This window comes from Trichechus manatus, unplaced genomic scaffold (genome assembly GCF_000243295.1).
Source record: "Trichechus manatus latirostris isolate Lorelei unplaced genomic scaffold, TriManLat1.0 scaffold00048, whole genome shotgun sequence".
In the NCBI taxonomy this organism is placed as follows: domain Eukaryota; kingdom Metazoa; phylum Chordata; class Mammalia; order Sirenia; family Trichechidae; genus Trichechus; species Trichechus manatus.
In genome coordinates, this window is record NW_004443984.1 from 16921405 (window position 1) to 16943623 (window position 22219).

General features: G+C 39.0%; 1 protein-coding gene across 7 annotated transcripts in view; it reads right to left on the reverse strand.

The window, feature by feature from the left end:
- VPS13D (vacuolar protein sorting 13 homolog D) overlaps positions 1–22219 on the reverse strand; it is a 301392-nt gene that overhangs the window by 107069 nt on the left and 172104 nt on the right. For all 7 annotated transcript variants that reach the window (XR_002824255.1, XR_002824256.1, XR_002824257.1 and 4 more), the window contains exons 63-64: positions 14614–14748; positions 12885–13052 (exon numbers count right to left, since the gene is read on the reverse strand). Coding sequence is in view for 4 of the 7 variants with exons in the window: in XM_023732177.1 (XP_023587945.1) it covers positions 12885–13052; positions 14614–14748 (303 nt within the window). In the remaining 3 variants the exon portion in view is untranslated. The remainder of the gene's footprint in view (positions 1–12884; positions 13053–14613; positions 14749–22219) is intronic.

Sequence of the window (22219 nt, forward strand, 5' to 3'; positions counted from 1 at the left end):
ACCGTTTCAAACCTGCTCCTCAGCCCTTCTATGACACTGTCCATTTCTGTAAACTTGTTGTTTATCTTTTGGATTTCTAATTGTTTTTGTATGATTTCTTGTTGTCAATTCATTTTGGTATTTTGTTCCTGCATTATTTTTCTGAATTCTTCCATTTTTTTGTCTGTATTTTCCATGAATTTGTCTGCCTTTTCCATAAGTTCATCTATTTTTTCCTCATTTTTGTCTGCTTTTTGCTTCAACTCTTGGATAGCTCTGAATATTAGAGATTTGAATCCCCTATCCGATAGTTCTAGTGCCTTTTCTTCTACTGGAAAGTCATCCGGTGTTTTATTTTGGACGCCTACTGGAACCATCCTGTCCTGTTTATGTAAATATTTTGATATTGTCCGCTGTCTTCGGGGCATTCGGTAGTTATTTTCCTGGTTTATGGATTGTAGATTTGTTTGTTTCATCCTGCTTTTTTGTTTTATTTGGGTCTGAGCAGGCGGGATGTGTGTTCTTTGTTGTTTGCTCATCTTTGGGCACAATACTTTCACCTCCTTCTCCAGTTGTCAGGGTCAGTCACTTAAATATGGTACAGCAGGGCAGGTCTAGCTGAAGAGGAGTTGCTGGGATGGGTTGTTTGTGGCACTTAATATGGCCACCAGGGCAGGCTGGTAATCAGTGCAGGGCAGATTCTGGTAGGCCATGCCTGGGCTGCTCGGTGGTCTGATGTTCAGCGTATGGTGCAGGTAGGCAGGATGGAGGGGAGAGATTGTGATGTATGGAAGTAAGATGGGTATGGGAGAGAGAAGAGAGGAATGGGAGCCAAAAACATAGAAACAAACAAAAAAAAAAACTGCTGGGGAACTTGCCGTTGGAGTGGAGAGATGAGAGACTATGAAATGGAGAAAAAACAAAAAGGAGAAGAAGAAAGAAAAGAAAAAAAATGAATAAATAAAAATTAGAAAGAAGGAAGAAAAGCAAAGCTCCCAGGGATCCCTCTGGTGTGGCTGGGAGGTCTGGGGAAGTTGCTTCCAGGCCATGAAGTACATCCTGGCTAGAAGGGGTAGAGGTATCACTCAGCGCCAGGTATTCAGGGGACAGGAAGAGAGAGATGAGAAACTGAGTAATGAAGAAAGACAAAAAGGGAAAAAGAGGGAGAAGAAAACAAAACAAACAAAGAATTAAAAAAAAAAAAAAAGAACAAGAAAGCCCCCCAAACAAAAACAGAAAAAAAGGCGCCCCCCCCCAAAAACAAGAAAAATGCGCTCGGGGATCCCTCTTCGTATCTGCGCAAACTGAGGGGGTAGGTCCCAAGCCGTGCAGTACTGCCCAGCTAGAACAGGCTCTCAGTTTGAGAAAAGAAAAAGAAAACAAACGAACAATTCAAAACAAACAAACAAAAAAGCCCTGGGATCCCACCAGTGTGGCAGCACGGGCCGGGAAGCAGTTTCACATTCGAGCAGCGTTTCACAGCCTTTCAGGAAGAAGCAAAGATGGCACACGGAGCCAGATATTTGACAGAAAGGAGGGGGAGATGGTGAGAGGTAAGGAAGAAATCTAAAGAAGCGGAAAAAAGCAACAGGAGCAGCCAACAAATGGCCCTTAGGGAGATGGCCAGTGCAGCCGGGAGGAATCCAAGTGACACCTGAGTGATGGTGGTGCTTCCCGGCCAAGAGACTGGCCGCAGGAAGCAGAGCAGGCCAACTAGGGGTGAAGAAGGGTGGGGGGTGGGAAAGCGTATATCGCTGGTTACTGGTTGTTCTTTCTCCTGCTGAGAGCTCCGTGAAGCTGCTTCTTGTACTCCCTGTTCGCTGGTCTCTGATAGGAGTCCGAGATGGTGGATCCGTGCTGCGTTAGCTGATTGGTGACCTCTGCATGTATCTCTCTTCACTCTCTGTTCTCTGTCGGTTTCTTATTCCATTTGGTGCTTGGCTGAGTTCTTTATCTCTTCATTTGATGCTTAGGGTTTCAGGATTGCCATTTTCACTGTTTGGCTTAGTTTTTCGGATCTTTGCTGTGGAAGGACGGTATGGTGCTTCTGCCTATAATGCCATGTTGTCCGTAATTCCCCAAGAATTTATTTATTTTCTGATGTCAATAGATAGTAGAAGGCCAACTCCCCCTAATTTCATATACTCTGTGTTGAAAATCAAATATTATTATTTTTAAGTGGCATACTAATTGCTTACCAAAAAAAACCAAAACTGTTGCCACTGAGTCGATTCCAACTCTTTCAATCCTCTTCTCCCATTTTAACCCTTTTATATTAGATTAGGGAATCCCAATAAGTAAAGATTAACTCAGAAAACCTACAAATTACAAGTGGAAAATTTCAAGTTCCACCACAGAGAAGTTAAAGTTGAGAATGAATGGAAAACTGCTTGGGCTTCATTTTTAAACGATGTTGCTTCCAATGGTTTGTCTTTCAGCATGTAAAAGCTGCATGGGAGGCGGGGGGAAATACAGGATTTAGAGTCAGGCAGATCCCCAAATTAACTTTTTCCAAAAAACTACTGGCTCCAACATTTACTAAGAAACCTCAGGAAGTTAACTGACCATTCTCGTTTTCCTCATTTGAAAATGGGGATAATACTTCCCTCATTAGATTATTGGATGTGAAAGATAAATAAGACAGTATGTGTAAAGTTCCTAGCCCAGTATTTGACACACAGTAGTTATTCAATTGGTTCGAACCTACCAGCTGCTCTGTGGGAGAAAGGTGTGGAAGTCTGCTTCTGTAAAGATTTATAGCCTTAGAAACTCTATGGGGCAGTTCTACTCTGTCCTATAGGGTTGCTATGAATCGAGATCAGTTCAGTGGCAGTGGGTTTGGTTTGGTTTCGGTTAGTTACTCAATAAATGACAGCTACGTTACCTATATAACCAAAGAATTCCCTCTTTCTCCAAGAAAACACTATGAAGAATATTGAAATGCAGAAAAGGGATGTACTAGCTCAGCCCTGGAGGTAGCCAGCCAACCTAAGAAAGCTTGAACGTGTTATTCTTTTAGTAACCATGTTTACACTAGGCTAGAAAACCACTACTCTTTGGGGGACACAAACATATTCTGTCTTTTTAATTTAGCAATTGAACATACTTTCCCACTACATATACTGCAGTTTTGGAAGACAAAGTGAATTCCTCTGAAACATGAGATGTTCAGGTCTAAGAAGATAACTTAAGGACCGGACTTTTAACTAAAATACTATTAGGAAATGAAAACAAGTTTTGAACTTTCCCAGTCTTTCTGACCCCAAAATAGGGCTGCAATGGTGATATCACCCCCTGCTACTTTACTTCTGGAAATGGGGCTGCTTAATTACAGTGGAAGCAGGGAGAGAAGCTCAACCCCATTCACCTGGCTCAACTCCATTCAATAAGGCTGCTGAAACAGTAGGTGGACTAGCTGTGAATACTGGTCACTCAATTAATTCTCAAGCCACCACCCCTCCCACACAATACAAATTTCTGATCCTCACAGATACTTGAGATTTGCCCAAGTTAAGATGGGTCACTGATGTGTCATTCCACATCTAAAATTTGCCTCTAACCAAAAAGAGCTCAGACTAAGAATATTGTTTTAGTATTCAGAGGAAAATAAAACAAAAACTAGTGCCAAAAATTTGAATCATATCTCTATATCCAGCAACTTGACAGTACCTCCTCTTGACTGGAAAATAAATCCCACGGGTGACTTATTTAGAATCAAAGTCTTTTTGAAAATAGAAAACCTACATTCTCCAAGGGATAGATCACTGTCTGAAGTAAATTTTATTTAACCTAAAGTTGTGTGCCAACTTAAATACACAAAAACCCCAATGCTTGTAAGCAGGCATTCACCTATTACTTGCTTGTTGGTACATGGAAAAGCTATTATGGGGATAATCGGCTCAACTATAAAATGGAGCAGTCATACATAATGACAAAAACAGATACGAGCCATAAATTGCTTTTTCCCCCTTCAGAATTCAGGCAGGCACTCACTCAGTGCATTCTTTTGTGTGAAGATAAAACTTTCACCTTGAATAAACAGTGCTTTTAGTCTTGTTTCAGCCTTCTAAATACACTGCCTGTAAAACACACACAAACAAATGCTGTTTCTTAAACAAAAGGCAGATGGACCCCACCGACCTCAGCAAGGTCACGGTCTGGTCTACATGAGAGGAGGCTGGCTAATGGCAGGGCTGGCTCGGCATCTCTGGGGGAAGGGACAGGGAAGTCACTGCCACTGGGCTGCTGCTATGTCCCAGATCTGTTTCCTGGACACAAAAGGCTGGTGAAAGGTTCTCTTGGAAGGGAAGTGGCTTATCCATACACTGTTGTCCCAAATAGGGGCTGAAGAAATAGAACAAAATATTATCTTAAAGTTCTAGCTAGGTTTTCCACTGAACTATCTAAATGGTCTGAATTTCCTTCTCCTCTCTCTTTCTCTCAGACTCCTTGTGTCTCTGTGTCTGTCTGTATTCTCACTTTCTCTTTATCTTGCTTGTTTTTATCTTCAGATGGTTTTCCTAAAAGCTATCAAAGTTCACTCTGAGGCCAGGGGGGACTTTCGGGTTATTTTTTGTTTTTCTTGTTGTTGTTTTTATTTTTTAATATATAGAGGAATGTCTAGAATAAATATAGCAGTTAGCGATATCTCAAAAATGGAACTAAAATTGAGAACTGAGAGGCTAGTGCAGAAGGGTCAGGTTCTGGCTCTGCAGTTATAAGCTGGCTGACCTTGAGGAAGTTACCTTACCTCTCTGGGCCTCGATTTCTTCATTTATATAAAGGGGCTAACAATGCCTAGCCTATCTACTGACCAAGTTATTTGATGATTAAATGAAATTACATGAATAAAACCATGTTTGAAATCACCAAGATTCTCACTGCCCACAAAGGAGGTGGTGATGGTTGTGGCCAAAACTAACACAAGAATGACCACAATCACCACTATTTCCCAAGGGCCTGCTCTGTGACACAGGTGAGCTGATGGCAGTCATCTCACCAGCTTATAAAGTGATGTCAAATAATGTTGTTGTTTTTAGGTGCTATCAAATCCATTCCAGCCCATAACAAACCCATGTACAACAGAAGGAAACAATGCCAGGTCTTGTACCATCCCCACAATCATTGCCATGTTTGAGCCCAATATTGTAGCCACTGTGTCAATTTATCTTTTTGAGGGTCTTCCTCTTCTGACGTCAAATAATAAACTTCCAATAAGAAGCAAGCAGTAATTAATTTTTTTTATATTCTCTGCAGTGCCTGGAATAAAGCCTTACACACACAAAGGAAAAACATCATACAGGGAAAAAACATGCGCTTTAGAATTATCTGTATGGATTCGTTTCAAATCCAACCCTGCCATTTCTAGTTGGGTGGTCTTGAAAATTTTACTTCTCTAATTTCTTGATTTGCAAAATAGTGGTAATGTATATAAAGGGTCTAGCACAACGCTTAACAAACAGCAGGTATGCAATAAATGTATATAAATTAGTATGCCTTCCATAATGAAGCAGGATGCTTTGACCCTGTACCTACACCTTTGTCTTACTAATGCCCTTTGTGCCAAGAAGTAATACAAATCCAATGGGTTTATATCCAATTCATAACAAGCATAACTGATGTAAAATAATAAAATAATGGTTAAAACTACATAGAATAAAAGTAATTAACTAAAAACTAACAGAAGAATTGTATCTTCTTGAACAAAATTTAGATTTGCGGAATTTGACCTGGGACATTTGGGCTTGGTAGAAATAAATGCAATAAAGCAATAGAGAAAGAAAAAAACCTACCATATAATTACAAAAGTTATCAGTAAAATTAACATGTAGCAAATAATGAACAATAAATCCAAATTTCCATGAACAACAACTGATCTTGATAACAATAATTTCAGCTAAAAAAATGGGAAAATTATTAAGATATTTGTATTCTTAGAGTCAAAACATGCCTGGGATCAAAAAGGCACCCAGAATCAAAAGCCTCCTATACTGACTTGGTAAAGCGACAAAAGAGATGGAAAGTAGGACAGAAAGAGCAGAGGTTCCATTAGTGATGATCAAACGTGGCCCTCTCCTTTGCTGGAAGAAATTAAGTATGCTGTTGGATTTCTTCCCTTAGGAAGCCCAGGTGATAGCTGCGCGTAACAAACACTGAGTTTCTACAGGGGCAGAAACAGAATGGAATCATTTGCTCTCTTGTTAACATTTTAGGTTTTCTGAGTTTGAAGGAACTTTTATTCTTTTGAGAACAGCTATGTAATTTTCTTTTAAGTATATGAAAATATTATATAATAATCACAAATATAAGGGAAATTAGAGTCTACATAAGAGAGGGAATTTGTTCAATAGGTGATCTCCCCACAGCTCTGGCTTTGAAAGAGGTCAGAGGGCTTTGTAGATATTCACATGCGACACAACTAGGAGAGAGTATATTTTTTGCCATTCATGCTTCTGAGAGAAAGCTGTTTCTCTGACATGGTTTTGGAATTTGAAATGCTGTCCTTTTTTAAAGGCATCACCATCCTAGAAAGGATGGCCTCAGGAATAGGATCAGATCTTTGAGGTTACACTTAGGGCTGGAGTCATTCTGCCAAGATCCAGGCAGGGGATCTTGGGATAGATGCTCCCAACTTGGTGGCTAATCTCTAAATCATATAACCTTAGACCTGCAATCCATAAACTGATTTCTGGAGGCTGGGGGACATCGGACAGTGGTTAAACACTTGGCTGCTAACTGAAACGCCGACAGTTTGAACCCACCAGCCACTCCTCAGTAAAAAGATGTGGCAGTTTGCTCCTGTAAATATTTACAGCCTTGGAAACTCTATGGAGCAGTTCTACTCTGCCCTATACTGTCACTATAAGTCGGAATCCGCACGATGGCAACGGGTTTGTTTTTTTTTTTTTTGGTAAGAGAAAAGAAATGTGATAAAAGGGCATAGGTTATTTACTACTTCTATTCCCTTGAGGCTAATATTAAATAAATAAATAGATAAAAATGAAAAGAGAAATTCCAGGAGTGATTATGATGACAGACTTGAAATTAAAAATGTGCTGTGAATAATAATTCACGAAATCTGTCCACACATGACTAAAACCTGCAGGTCTATTACCTCCTTGTGTGACAGAATGAATTCATTTTCAACTTCTCACTGTGTTTTCACATACTTCATCTCTTTTGCCCCTTAAGTCAGTGGGACAGGGGGGAATTACCATCATCTTTTCATAGATTAAAACAAAACAAATAAAATAAAATAAAAAAACCTTCAACATCAACAGAAGAAAAGATTGTTTAAAGGTAGGAATGGGATCAGAACCTGGGTATTCTGACTACCAGCCCCAAGCTCCTCTCAATGCACAACTCGACCGCTACAATAATGGTTTATGATTTTGGGAGCCTGAACCTGAGAGCCCAATAAAAACTTTCAACCCTTGCCCCAGAAAAATATACATACATACAGTATTTTTATTAATTTCAAGAAGTTGATGGCACCTCCCCAACCCACTCCACCCATAGCCCATCGAACCAAGGTTAAAACCTAGTCTGGTCTTTGCAGCAAAGTGCGGCTGGCCGGGACTCACTGAGGTACAGGTCTACTGTCTTCTTCTCTGACCCCCTCTTTAATCACTGGGACTCAGGCACTCTTTAAAGGAATACTTCCCACAGGCGAACAGTTGATTATTGTGGTCATTTGCGCTTCCTTAAACTCCTCTTATGTACACAGAAAAGCAAACAAAACATCCCCCCAAAGCAACATTAAAGGTCTGATTTCAACCCACAAAACTACAAGAAAATGGAGATCTTTAACCCAACCACATACATGCATAATCATAGATGACCTGAATGGGTATTTAGCTGATAGACCCAGTTTTTGGAGCTACCACTTCCAATGTGAAGTGGTAATTTTAAGTTTCTTTGCTTTCTCATCTTAAAGATATATAGACTAATTTTTATAACACATCTACGGTTCTCCATATCAAAATAAATTATACAGCAATTCCCTTCAGTAGCAGCCTGTGATGCCAAAACTGATTAGCTTAGACCCCCAACACACTGGGTACAGGATTCCCATTCTAGAGGTCTTAAAACCGAAAAAAAAAAAAAAACTGTCATCGAGTCAATTCTGACTCATATAGTCCCTACAGGACAGTGTAGAACTGCCCCATATGGTTTTTAACGCCGTAATCTTTACGGAAACTGACTGCCACGTTTCTTCCACAGAGCGGCTGGTGGGTTGGAACCTCCAACCTTTCAGTTAGTAGCCAAGTGCTTAATCACTGTGCCACCAGGCCTCCCTCTAGAGGACTTTGTTGTTGTTGTGTGCTGTCAAGTTGATTCCAACTCATAGCGACACTATAGGACAGAGTAGAACTGCCCCATAGGGTTTCCAAGGCTGTTATCTTTTTTTTTTTTTTTTTTAAATTGTGCTTTAAGTGAAAGTTTACAATTCAAGTTAGTTTCTCATACAAAAATTTATACCTATGTGACCCTAGTTGCTCTCTCTGTACTGTGACAGCACACTCCTCCTTTCCACCCTGGATTTCCCATGTCCTTTCAACCAGCTCTTGACCCTCTCTGCCTTCTCATCTCACCTCCGGACAGGAGCTGCCCATTTAGACTCATGTATCTACTTGAGCTAAGAAGCACACTCTTCACAAGTATCATTTTATGTGTTATAGTCCAGTCTAAATCTTTGTCTGAAGAGTTGGTTTCGGAAATGGTTTTAGTTTTGGGCTAACAGAGAGTCTGGGGGCCATGTCTTCCGGGGTCCCTCCAGTCTCGGTCAAACCTTTAAGTCTGGTCTTTTTACTAGAATTTGAGTTCTGCACCCCACTCTTCTACTGCTCCAACAGGGACTCTCTGTTGTGTTCCCTGTCAGGGTGGTCATTGGTGGTAGCCTGGCACCATCTAGTTCTTCCAGTCTCAGGCTGATGGACTCTCTGGTTTATGTGGCCCTTTCTGTCTCTTGAGCTAATATTTTCCTTGTGTCTTTGGTGTTCTTCATTCTCCTTTGCTCCCGGTGGGTTGGGACCAACTGATGCATCTTAGATGGCCGCTTGCAAGCTTTTAAGTCCCCAGACACCACTCACCAAAGTGGGATGCAGAACATGTTCTTAATAAACTTTGTTATGCCAATTGACCAAGATGTCCCCTGAAACCATGGTCCCCAGATGCCCACCCCTGCTACTCTGTCCCTCGAAGTGTTTGGTTGTATTCAGCAAACTTCTTAGTTTTTGGTTTAGTCCAATTGTGCTGACTTCCGCATAGTGTGTGTTGTCCTTCCCTTCACCTAAGATAATTCTTGTCTACTACCTAGTTAGTGAATACCCCTCTCCCTCTGTCCCACCCTCGTAACCATCAAAGAATATTTTCTTCTGTGTTTAAACATTTTCTTGAGTTCTTATAATAGTGGTCTTATACAATATTTGTTCTTTTGTGACTGACTAAATTCACTTAGCATAATGCCTTCCAGATTCATCCACGTTATGAGATGTTTCACGGATTCATCATTGCATAGTATTCCACTGTATGAATAAACCACAATTTGTTTATCCATTGGCCCGTTGATGGGCACCTACGTTGTTTCCATCTCTTTGCTATTGTGAACAGTGCTGCAATGAACATGGGTGTGCATATATCTATTCGTGTGACAGCTCTTATTTCTCCAGGATACATTCCAAGGAGTGGGACTGCTAGATTGCATGGTACTTCTATTTCTAGCTTTTTAAGTATGCACCAAATCAATTTTCAAAGCGGTTGTACCATTTTACATTCCCATCAACAGTGTATAAGTGTCCCAGTCTCTCCACAACCTCTCCAACATTTATTATTTTGTGTTTTTTGGATTAATGCTAGCCTTGTTGGGGTGAGATGGTATCTCATTGTAGTTTTGATTTCCATTTCTCTAATGGCTAACGATCGCGAGCATTTCCTCATGTGTCTGTTAGCCACCTGAATATCTTCTTTGGCAAAGTGCCTGTTCATATCCTTTGCTCAGTTTTTAATTGGGTTATTTGTCTTTTTGTTGTTGAGGTTTTGCAGTATCTTGTAAATTTTAGAGATTAGACCCTGAATAGATTTGTCATAGCCAAAATTTTTTTCCCAGTTTGTAGGTTGTCTTTTGACTCTTTTGGTGAAGGCTTTTGATGAGCATAGTGTTTGATTTTTAGGAGCTCCCAGCTATCTAGTTTCTCCTTTGGTATTTGTACATTGTTACTTAGGTTTGTATTCTGTTTATGCCATGTATTAGGGCTCCTATCATTGTCCCTATTTTTTCTTCCATGATCTTTATCATTTTAGATTTTATATTTAGCACTTCGATACATTTTGAGTTAGTTTTCGTGCATGGTGTGAGGTATGGGTCTTGCTTCATTTTTTGCAGACAGATACCCACTTATGCCAGCACCATTTGTTAGAAAGACTGTCTTTTTCCCAATTAACAGACTTTGGGCCTTTGTCAAATATCAGCTGCTCATAGGTGGATAAATTTACGTCTGGATTCTCAATTCTGTTCCATTGGTCTATGTATCTGTTGTTGTACCAGTACCAGGCTGTTTTGATTACCGTGGCAGTATAATAGGTTCTAAAATCAGGTAGCGTGAGGCCTCCCGTTTTGTTATTCTTCACCAACGCTTTACTTATCCGGGGCCTCTTCCCTTTCTATATAAAGTTGGTGATTTGTTTCTCCATCGCCTTAAAAAATGCCGCTGGAATTTGGATTGGGATTGTATTGTATCCATAGATTGCTTTGGGTAGAACTGACATTTTCACATTGTTGAGTCTTCCTATCCATGAGCAAGGTATGTTTTTCTACTTACGTAGGTGTCTTTTGGTTTCTTGCAGTAGTGTCTTATAGTTTTCACTGTATAGGTCTTTTATGTCTCTGGTTAGATTTATTCCTAAGTATTTTATCTTCTTGGGGGCTATTGTAAATGGTATTGATTTGGTGATTTCCTCTTCAAAGTTCTCTTTCTGTTTAAGTTATATGCTCATACTAACTCTCAACCTTCAAAGACAGTTTCCAGGGAAAAACAGAAAACCAGGAAACAAATGAGACTTTCAAAAATGAAGAAGACTAAATAAGGGGCCAATCCTTTTCTCTAGGATGTTTCAGGGGAAACTCTGAGAAACCCACATAAGATCTTATCTGTTGAGAAGTCACAGGCAACTTAATAATTTATTTATTCTCATCCAAGAGGTTAACTATAGAGGCTTCATAATGGCCAAATTGGCCAGATTGGGTTCTAGTTCCTTGTTCTCAGTGCATGGGCCCCTCCTTCTCTATAGACTGTAATATATTAGCTTTCATTTCAAGAGGAATACTGGTTCCTGGCAACTCAAGTCTAAACATTTTACACTGATGCAAATGTAATGGTCAAAGACCAACTTCTCTTGTTTAATCTGTATTTTTTGAAGTTTTCATAATGTCACATCTCATTTTATTCTTATAATAATCCTAAAAAGTAGGTGTATTTCTATTCTAGGCTGAGGAAGTCCTTTCAGTAAACTATAAGCATATTCATTTTTCAAATTAAATGAAAGCCCAGGGGTATAAAAACAAAGGAAAAAATTATAAAGCTGAGAAGAATTCCTATGTTAAACAGAATTTAATAAAATTTCATAAAAATTTAAATTGGACACTTAAAACTATAAATGTTTAAGTGCATCTGTTTATATCAAGTTCAGTAGCTAAAAGGAGGAGGAGGAATCTGTGCCACCCTCTGAGTCACCAGGGATGCTTTACATTGCCTTCAGGGTTAAAGGCCCAAGGGCTGCATGGGAAATGACAAGGCCGAATTGTGCGCACTCCTTCAGACTTTGACCCTTAGTCTGACTGTTTCCAAACCACAATACAGAAAGTCTCTCTGCCTCTACCTTTCATCCTCTCTCTAAAAGTGAGAGTTGTGCTTATTATGAACCACAAGCCAAAAAGCAGCGAAGTTTATTGGCCTGGTTCAGTAAAGCTGTGGCCACAATATTGAAGAAACTGATACGACTAAACTACTGTCATCTCTACCAAACAGTCTGGAAAACACAAATAAATCCCTAACTTTCACACACTATGAATAAGAATACCATGACAAATAGAAACATTACTCAAATCTACTTTCTTACTTCCTCTTCAAGATAAATTCCTGTGTAGCATCATACAAGTCTCTTTATGGTAAAGCCACTTTCACATCCTCGTGACCTACAGTTACAAGTACACCTATGATCTCACTACAACAAATTATCTACAGTGAACAAGTCAATCTCTATAAGAGAAGTTTGCCGAGCTGAAAGGAAGAGAGAAAAGCAGAGCTCTCTAGAGGCTTTTTGTATGTCAAATAGCAATCATCCTACAACTGACTCTTTCACCTTCTCAAGCTTCCCAAATAAAATCAGTTCCTGCCAGCAAAGAAACTGCAGACTAACAAGATGTCCACCAAATGCAAGAAGCCTGAAAATTATACACTGTCTTTCCCCTGCTGGGTTCAGATGATTTCAAGGGCTGTTTCACTACAGAAGGTTGCATTTAGTATGGACTTTCTCCTCTAGGCTGTGGGGAATGACTGGTAGATTTCAGGTAGGAGAATGGCATGATCAAATGCTATCTTGTAAAAAGTTAGTTCATTCAGGTGGCAGTGTGAAGATCCAATGACGTCCAAGGCGTGAGGAGGTTAGTGGCCCAGATAAGACACAATTAGAGCCTGGACAAATGCAGTGGTAATGCAGAGGATGGAAGAAGAGATGTTTCAGAGGGGGACTCAATGGACCTGGTGACAGGTTCCCAGAGGTGAAGGCACGCAGGCAATGTAGGAAAGGTCATGAATTCTCACAACCTATTAACTATAGAAGAACTTACAGTGATGTAGAGGACTTGTGAGGTTAATTATAGTGGAATTGCATCTCTATTTCCTTACCTTGGCAGCAGAGTTTGATACTCCGTGTGTAACATTTCTGATAAGACCTCCAACATTTCCATACTTTATCAGTCCAGTGACCCCTTCAGAAACATCATTCAGGAGCCCCATGGGATTGCCAAGAAAATCCACTGATCCCAGGATACGAGCTGCCTGGCTGAGGAGTTCCTATCAAATGAAATAGAGAAAAATAAAATCAGCACCGATTTGGATTTTCAGACCAGTTCCAAGCAAAAATGTTAGCAATCAATCTTGTCCTCCATTCCCAACACCATGACAATTACCTTTTAATCCTTCCCAGTGAACCAAAACCGCTGCTGTCAAGCGAATTCCAAGTCATAGCAACCCTACAGTCAGAGTAGAACTGCCCCATAGGGTTTCCAAAGCTATAATCTTTATGAAAGCAGACTGCCACATCATTCTGCCGCGGAGCGACTGGTGGGGCCGAACCGCTGACCTTTCAGTTAGCAGCTGAGTGCTTAACCACTGTGCCACCAGGGCTCCTTTTTTTTAATCCTTACCAACTACAAAATAATCTCCTACCCTTTCATGGGCTCCATCTAAACTTCTTCCAGTACACATATCCCAGAGATTGCTTTCAATACTCATAAATACTCTTCAAAGCCATTTAGAATAAAAATGGCTAAGAAGCAGGGAAGATTCTTTACAAATGTTTATTAGTATATACATCATGTCTTCCTTTCTTATCATTCCTACAAATAGAGAATTAATCAGCAGCAGAAGAATTTTAAAAGGAAAGTGAGAGAGGGAGGTAGGTTTGTAGATTTCCCCATTAAGCTGTGGAGGGGGCAGGGGTTGGGGGCATAAAGAGGGTATGGGCAGACTCATCAAGCAACCCTCTACTGTTTTTATACCTTCATTACCTAATTCTAGGTTCCAGTGATATCTGCTTTAATCACTCTCCTTACAGTTAGGTGGAAACAACACCAATTAAAGAAGGCTGGTAGGAAGCAAGGGAGGGAGGCGGGAGGGAGGAAGGAAAGAAGAAGGAAGAGGAAGGAATATAGGATGTACAGTAATTTTGATAGCTAATAAATTTCATATCATCTTGATCTATCTATTCACTAAAGATCATGGCTATTTATTTTGGCCTTTACAGTCTGGATAATAAATACAAAATGGAAAATGTACAACTTGATACAAAAAATTTTCAAGTTCAACTCAAGGGCAGAATCTTACAGGCTCTAAGAACATTGGTGTGGTTGTTGAAAGTAGGCCCATGCCTGGTAAAGAAAGAGTTCATAGTATTTTGTGTTATCATTAAAGCATCAACTAAACCATTAACCGACTCATAGTGACCCCAGAGGGTTTCCAAGGCTGTAAATCTCTATAGAAGCAGACTGCCATATCTTTCTTCTGTGGAGCAGCTGGTGGATTTGAACCATCGACCTTTCAGTTAGCAGTCGAATGCTTTAACCACTGTGCTACCAGGACTCCTAAACCATTAACAGTCATGACTAATCCAGTGGAAGTCCCTGAAACAAGTTCTGAGGAATAAAACTAAGAGCTCATAAATCAAATGAACTGTTTCAGGATTTTTATGATGCTTATGGGCTTTACGGGATGTGACCTGACCCAAAACTCAACAAACAGAGCTGAAATGTTTAACTGGGTTCTCAATAGTAATGTCTTAGTAACCAAAATTCCCAAACAACAACAAGCACATTCTGCTTATGCTCCGGCCATAAAGTTCATCTACAAAGCTCACCTCCTGGAAATGTTTAAGGATATCATTGATGATAAACTCCTTGGTCTCATAGGGATGTACCCGAGTAAATGGATCCAGATTAATCACAGCATCTTCAAACCGAATCAATGGAAATCCCAAGGTACTTTTTAGGGCCTAATTAAGAAAGAAAGAAAATGACAAACTTTAGCCATCACTTCCAGGGCTACAACTGATGTTAACTTCCCAATGAGGGTCAAGGTTTCGATATTTATATATAAGGATTTTTCCTTATAATTATAAAAGTAAAAAATTAGATTAATACATACATATATCACCCAAAGTCACATCCATCACACAGAGATAAATACTGTTAATTTCACAGCATAATTCCTTCTGATCTGCTTTGTATGTTTGTTAAGTTTTATTTTTCACTGAAGTGTGCCACACGTGCAGAAAAGTACATTAATTAAATGTACAGCTCGATGATTTTTCCCAAAGTGAACACAGCCATGTAACCACCACCCAGATCAGAAAAGATATTATCCCCATCTTGAAAGCCCCCCTACTTTTCTCTACTCCCACTCACTACCCCCTCCCTCTCCCCCAAAGATAACTACCGTCCTGACTTGTCATCATATATTAGTTTTCCCTGCTTTGAATTTTATAAAAATGAAATCATTAATACATACTTTGTTGTGTGTGGCTTATTTGTTGTTGTTGTTAGGTATTATTGGGTCGGTTCCAACTCATAGCAACACTGTGTACCACAAAACGAAATATTGCCCAGTCCTGCGTCATCCTTATGATCACTGTTATGCTTGAGCCCATTATTATAGCCACTTCTTATAGTCAACATTAAGTTTGTGAGATTCATTAGGTTACTCCATACAGCTATAGTTTATTGATTTTCATTGCTATATAGTATTCCATTGTATGAATAACAATACTACTTATTGTGTTGAATAGTTAGGTTATATCTATTTTTGGCTATTATGAATAATGTTAAACATTCTTGGACATGTCTTTTGGTACACATTTGTATGTATTTTTCTTGGATATACACCTCAGAATGGAATTGTTGAGTCATAAAGAATGCACGTGTTCTTTATGTATATACCAAGTATAACCTTAGTATATACTGTCAAACAGTTTTCCAAAGTGGCTGAACCAGTTTCTGCTCCTTCCAGCAGTGTATAAAATTTCCTGTTATTCCATATCCTCATCAACACTTGGTACAGACAGTTTTTCTTAAAAACAGATATTCCAACGGGTATGTAATGGTATCTAAGTGTGATTTTAATTAAATTTTTAATATGGATACTGGCCAGCTGGATATCCTTTTCTGTGAAGTGCCTATTCAAGTCTTTTGCCCATGTTTCTAGTGGGTTGTCTTTTTCTTATTACTTCGTAGGAGTTTTCCTTACAATTCTGGATATACAATTTGTTTGTCAAACAGACAAATATCTTCTCCCATTCTGTGAGTTGTCTTACTAGTCTTTAAATGATGAGTAGAAGTTCTTCACTTTAATGAAATCCAATTTATCAATTTTTTTCTTGTGGTAAGAGCTTTCTGTGTCTTGTTTTAAAAATTACTATCTACACCAAGGTCATAAAGATATTCCCATACATTTATTTATAAAAGTTTTATTTTTTTATTCGTCACATTTAAATCTATAATCTACCTGACATGTTTTTATGTATGGTATGAGGTAGAGACTAAGATTCATCTTTTCCAGATAGATATCTAATTGACCCAGTAGTATTTATTGAAAAGGCCATCCTTTTCCCTACTGTAGTATAATGTAAACTTTGTCATAAATCAAGTGACTGTACTTATGTGTGTGTTTCTAGATTCTCTTTACTATTTTATTTTGTCCTTCTATCAGCACTACACTATCAACATCTAGCTATCAATCAACAATTACTATAGCTTTATAATACATCTTGAAATCCAATAGAGTAAGCCCTCCAATTTTGTTCTCTTCCCTCAGGATTACCTTGGCTACTCTGCACTTTTTATCACCATGTAAATTTTAGAATCAGCCTGTTAATTTCCCAAAAAAACTATACAATTGACTTGCAAATCTTAAACTAACCTTGCATTCCTGGAATAAACCCAATTTGGTTATATTGTCTTTCTTATATATTGCTGTATTTGATTTGTTGACATTTTGCTTAGATTCTTTTCTATGTTCATGAAAAAAATTGGTCCACAGTTTTCTTTATTATTTGATTCTTTTTTTAAATATAAATCATGGTTTTCTAGTAAATTTCTTGAACACACTATTTATTGTTATTTTAAATTCTATGTCTGATAATGTCAACATCTGGATTACCTGTGGGTCTATCTCTAGTGTCTGTTTTTTCTCTTGATTCCATCTCACTAAGTCTGGCAATTTGTGATTGAATGAGACACTGTGTATGAAACTTGTAGAGACTTTGGATGAGTCTTTAACTCTGGCAGGCAGTTAAAGTAAGAGGCATAATACCTTAATCCAATGAGGTTTGCACTTTATCAAGGCTGGGTTTCAGTGTCTGTATGGCCTGGTCTATTTCAATCTTTATAAGGTCCAGTTTAGTCCTTCAGCAGTCTCAAGTGAAAACCAAAGCCATTCTTTCAGTTTTAACCATAAGAGTGCTGAAAGTTCCATATAGTCCTTCAACCTCTTGGCTGTCACTTTTTGCTCGGCTTCTCTCAGACTAGGTCACTTAGAAATTAGCAAATGCCTTAAGAAAAAAAAAGTGGCTCACACTATTGGGGTCTCTTCTTTGCATGTCCTTTCTCTGTGAGATATTCAGCCCTCAAGTCCCTTAGTCTCTTAGAAGAAATAAAGACTAACTTTTACCTTGCCAGCCCCATGAGACTGCCAAAAGCTTTACTTAGATTTTCTGCCTTTTGGCAGCTGCTTTTTGCCTGGCTTCCCTACCTTTCTCCCAAACACTTACAAATTAGAAAATGCCTCAAGAATAAAAGCACAGAATCAAATGCCAGGCTTACCCTATCGAATTTCCCTCTTCATATAAATCCTGGATCCTCAAGTCCTAGCTGCCTTGGTAATTTTTCAATGCCTTCTAGCAGATTTTTTTTTTGCTATCTAGCTTTTCTTACAGTTCTCAGCTGGTTTTGGTTTGCGATAGGACAGTCCACCTTGCTGGATATGGTCTATTTTCTGATCATATTTTTAATTAACATGATTGATATTTCAAGGTTTTTAGGGAGCATACCAAATAGTCTTCCTTTTTAAATGTGAAAATACTTTTTTCATACTAATAATGTTAGTGAATCTCAGATCCAGTTGGAATTATCCTTAAGTAGAGTGTGAAGAATAAATCTGATTTTATATGTTTCCATATGTCTATCTAGTTAGTCTAATAGCAATTATCAAATCATATCCTCCACTGAATTAAAATAACTTTATTATATATTAAAATTTCATGTGTAACTTACTAACACTCTGTTCTGTTTTCTCACTTATTTTTAAATCTTTTTTGGGTGTATTTTCAGAGGTAGCCTTGTATTATTTTAGAACAAGAGTATGTATGCTTAATCAAAATGAAACTATATAATCGAAGAAAACATGGATAAAATTTTCTAAAACCTGAGAGTGGGGAAGACTTTTCTGTGACTCACAATTCAGATATAAAAAGGCAAATGACTGATAAATGTGACAACATAAAAATAAAAAGCGTTTCTATAATTTAAAAAAATACAAAAAAATAAAAGAGATGAAAAGCCAAAAAAAAAAAAAAAAAAAAAAAACCTTGCAACTTACATCAAAGACAAATTTATATAAAGAGCTTCTAAAATTAGACAAGACAAAAAAAATCAACAACCTGATAGGAAGACGGACAAGTGATATGACCAGACAGTTCACGGAGGAAAAAATAAAGTCCTTAAAGCTATGGATTAGGGAAAGAAAGAACAGAGTAAAAGAAAACAGTGAGAAAGACAGAGAAGAAACAAATAGAACAGTAAGAGAACCAAAAACGACAGAAGTCAAGAATAATAGGGAGGTCAGCAATGTCATATACAGCAGAGGACTCTAGAAAGACAAGATTTGGTGCTTTGGGAAGTCACTCCTACTAAATAACTTCAGAAGAAAACATTTAAAGAGATTTAAGAGCATATTCTAGTTAATATAATCTAACACTCATGTTTTTTTCTATAAATAAAACACAAGAAATGTTAAGAGGATGACCTAATGTCATGCAGCTAGTTATTGGTAGATCCAAGACTTGAACATGGTCATTTTTACAATACAAACTACCTATTAGGTGAAAAGCAGCAAGGCCAGAATGGAGGATTACACTATTTCTCCTGAAACACTTTCTGCTCTTCCTTCACATGTACCTCACAAAAGCGCATGGTGAGTGATAATAAAGTTAGCATGCTTTATTTGCCTCGTTTCACTGTGGCACTATAGGCTTAGCTGTTTTGTTTAGAGGCCACACAGTAAATATGCTAGGAAAGCTGGGTACTGACAATCAGTTCAGCACTTTGTCTTGCCAGTATGACTGAAAATTACTTTCTTCTCAGAGAAGAGGAAATGAGACCAAAACAAAAGTTGAGATAAAAAGCTTTTTACCCCAACTTCCTCACTGCAACCAAACACTTATAGTACCAAAGACCTCCACTCAGTTATCAAAACCCTCAGGACGGACACTATCTCCTTTCTAGATGAGTGAAATGCTTTGTCTGAACCAAAGAAATACTCCGGCCCTGAAGTAAAAATCATCTTTACCTACTCATTTACTGCTATGGGGCCTCCCTCGATTCAGCGTGCTGAGATAACAGCCTGTTGCTGTGAATTATTCTGCCACCTTCAGGTTGAGCTGGTCAGCCAAAGTATAAACGACGAGAAGGAAAGAACCAAAAGGGCTTTTTCTTGTAGTAACAAGATGACTAGTCAAATACACTAGTATACAAAGTTGATGCTTATTTACTCAAGTAGCAGACAGTTTCCTGTAATAAAATGGATTCTAGAGAAAGCAATGCTGTGTTCAGAGGTTCCTAATAAAAATAGGAAACTGTCTATTTCTACCTCCCCAGACAAAAACTGCTGAGGCCTTCCAAAAACCTAGGGTTGAAAGAATACCTGTCCATATGCCATAAAGTCTCAGATCACAAGCTATTCCCTGGGCCACTTCCCTTCCTTTCTTAGTTTATCTTGCATTAAACAAAACTGTCTGGAATTCATTCTTTAAAGGTTTATTTATGGTACATAGTAACTGTTTATGTGAAGCAGGGTATTTGCCCATTTCCCTCTTGGGACAGTGTTTAAAACTACAGGGATATTTCCCTCTCTAGCACTTTCTGAAATACAATTAACAATACTGGATCTTTTTTCCCTTTAACAAATCTGGTTTTTATTTAGGGAGTGGAGAAAAAAAGTAAAGGGTCTGAAGTTTCCCAACAAATTATTTCAAGCCTTTCAGAAGACAGTTTTAGGCTTTTTAAATAGTGTCTTTGTTTGAAATCCCCCCTTACTCCCACCCTCTCTCTCTTTCTCTGACCATTAAAATGTGGGTTTTCTTCCAAACTAGATTGCTCAATTAAAGCCCTTCTTTTGTAATACCCCGATGCTCTAAATGGGAAAAGGACTGCTGTAGGCCACCTTGTGAAACCTTTTAAAAGCTCCTGGTTTCTTTTGATCTTAAAACATAAAAAACAAACAAACAAAAAAACATACAAACTACCTGGCATTTTTTATATTACTGTGCAAACTAACACATAAACTTGGGAGAACAATGGAGAAGTGGAGGAAGGGAGAGATTGTGCCTTCGTCGCTGCATTTGTGAAATAGAACGATTATCTCCCCCTTCTTCCATCACAGAGTAAGGAATTCAATTGAGATAGCAGATCTGAAAATGCTTTGAGTCCTTCTGAAGAGACACTATATATGGCAACAATGTACCCTTCTGAGATTTTTGACAGCCTCACTTCTGGCCTGGAGTCAGGAGAATCAAGATAATTATTCCTTCAAAACCAAAGACATGGTTACCTTTTAGTCAGACTCTTGTGACTTTGTTCCGGGATGGGACTCAATTTCCTAAGCACATACTTTTAGTGATTACATATTCATCTAAAAGAGCATATTGCCTTTCCTAAGAGCTACTAATAAAAGGATATTACTCTGTTAGAAAACTCTGAATAAATGACATTATTTTATGAGCCCCAGACTCCACTAGGAGAACTCAAGACACAGTAAAACGGTGACTTCCACAAGCTGAGAATTAAACTCTGAAGTCCCAATTCCCAGCGCCCTGACTGAAACATTAACTCACTGCACTCAGTGTGCCCCATACACCTCATAACAGGGCTGCTCCGTTTAATTTGTTTAACAACCATCTGAAAAATGCCTTGAAAATGTATACTGCCAGATGAAACATTTGACTTAAATGATTTCCACTTGATTGTATACAGAGAGCACACGCCAGCATCAATCCCATACAACTTGGGGGCTCGAGCTACTTTCACTATAGAAAATCATACTGCATTTGTCGGTCTGGGGAGGTATTCTGCTGGGAGCAATTAGAAAGGAATAGTTAGGTATCTGTGTTTCTTAGTGAGATGATTAAAAAGAGAGAGAAGTCCTCAACTCTCAGGAAATGCTTAACATTGGTTTGTTGGGTGAGTGCCAAGTGTTCTGGGGGAATATCTACTTTATCAAACAAACCCATTCCAAAGGGTCACGTAAGTCAAGTGGACACTTGTGGATATTAGCAAGATAGTGGTTTTCCCATGGTTTTCCCCCACTCCCATGCTAATTATAAGTATCTTCAGTCTCCTGGGAAACATGAAATTAAAGCAAATTAAGCAGCCAGCCAGTTGAGGGTGGGACAGGGCACACTGGCAACTGCTCTTAGGAGGCTGCATGGACGATGGGTGTCCTGACCAGCATACCCTCCAGCTGCTTATCCCAACTGCCACCTCCACGAAGCAGTCACCCTTCTCCTACCCTTATTCCAATGTGATCTGATGTTGACCAGACTACTGTCTCATTACCTATAAGTCTATTTTAGCAGTGGCGAGTTGGCAAACCATGGGCCACATGAGGCCCACACATGTGTTTAGTTAGGCCCACAAGGTTTAAAAAACAACAAAAAACTTGAATTAGTTGCCAGTGTTGAAAAACCAGGAGATTCCACGTTAAAATCCAGATTTCCGGCTTCTCTTTAGAAATCTGAAGATCTGGCCGTGCTAGGTTCACATTCCCCTGTGACAATGTTGGCTGTAGCTGAGTGGCGGCTGCCCCTTCAGATGAAGCATGTGCATGCGGTGTGCCATGGTCCCCACCACACTGCTTCACTTCTCCCATGACTAGCACAGGCCTGTAGGCATCTCAATTTGCAACTCCAGGTTTATTACTTATTTGCTCGTTATCTCTAGCTGCTCCTGTTCAGAAAGAGAGACCATCTTGTAGAGTCTTAGGGAAGGCAGTATGGGCCAGTGGGAAATGAGTCTTAGATAGGTGGTTAGTGGGGAGGTGGTTCCTTGATAACCATCTTCAAGGGCAACGAAGGAAAAAACCACACAACCAGTGGGCCCAAGCTGCAGGGAGGCAGATTTAGACTTAACCTAAGACTTTCTAACAATCACCTGGGTTCCACTTCTGCTCCTCTCACCACCTAGCTACAAAGGTTT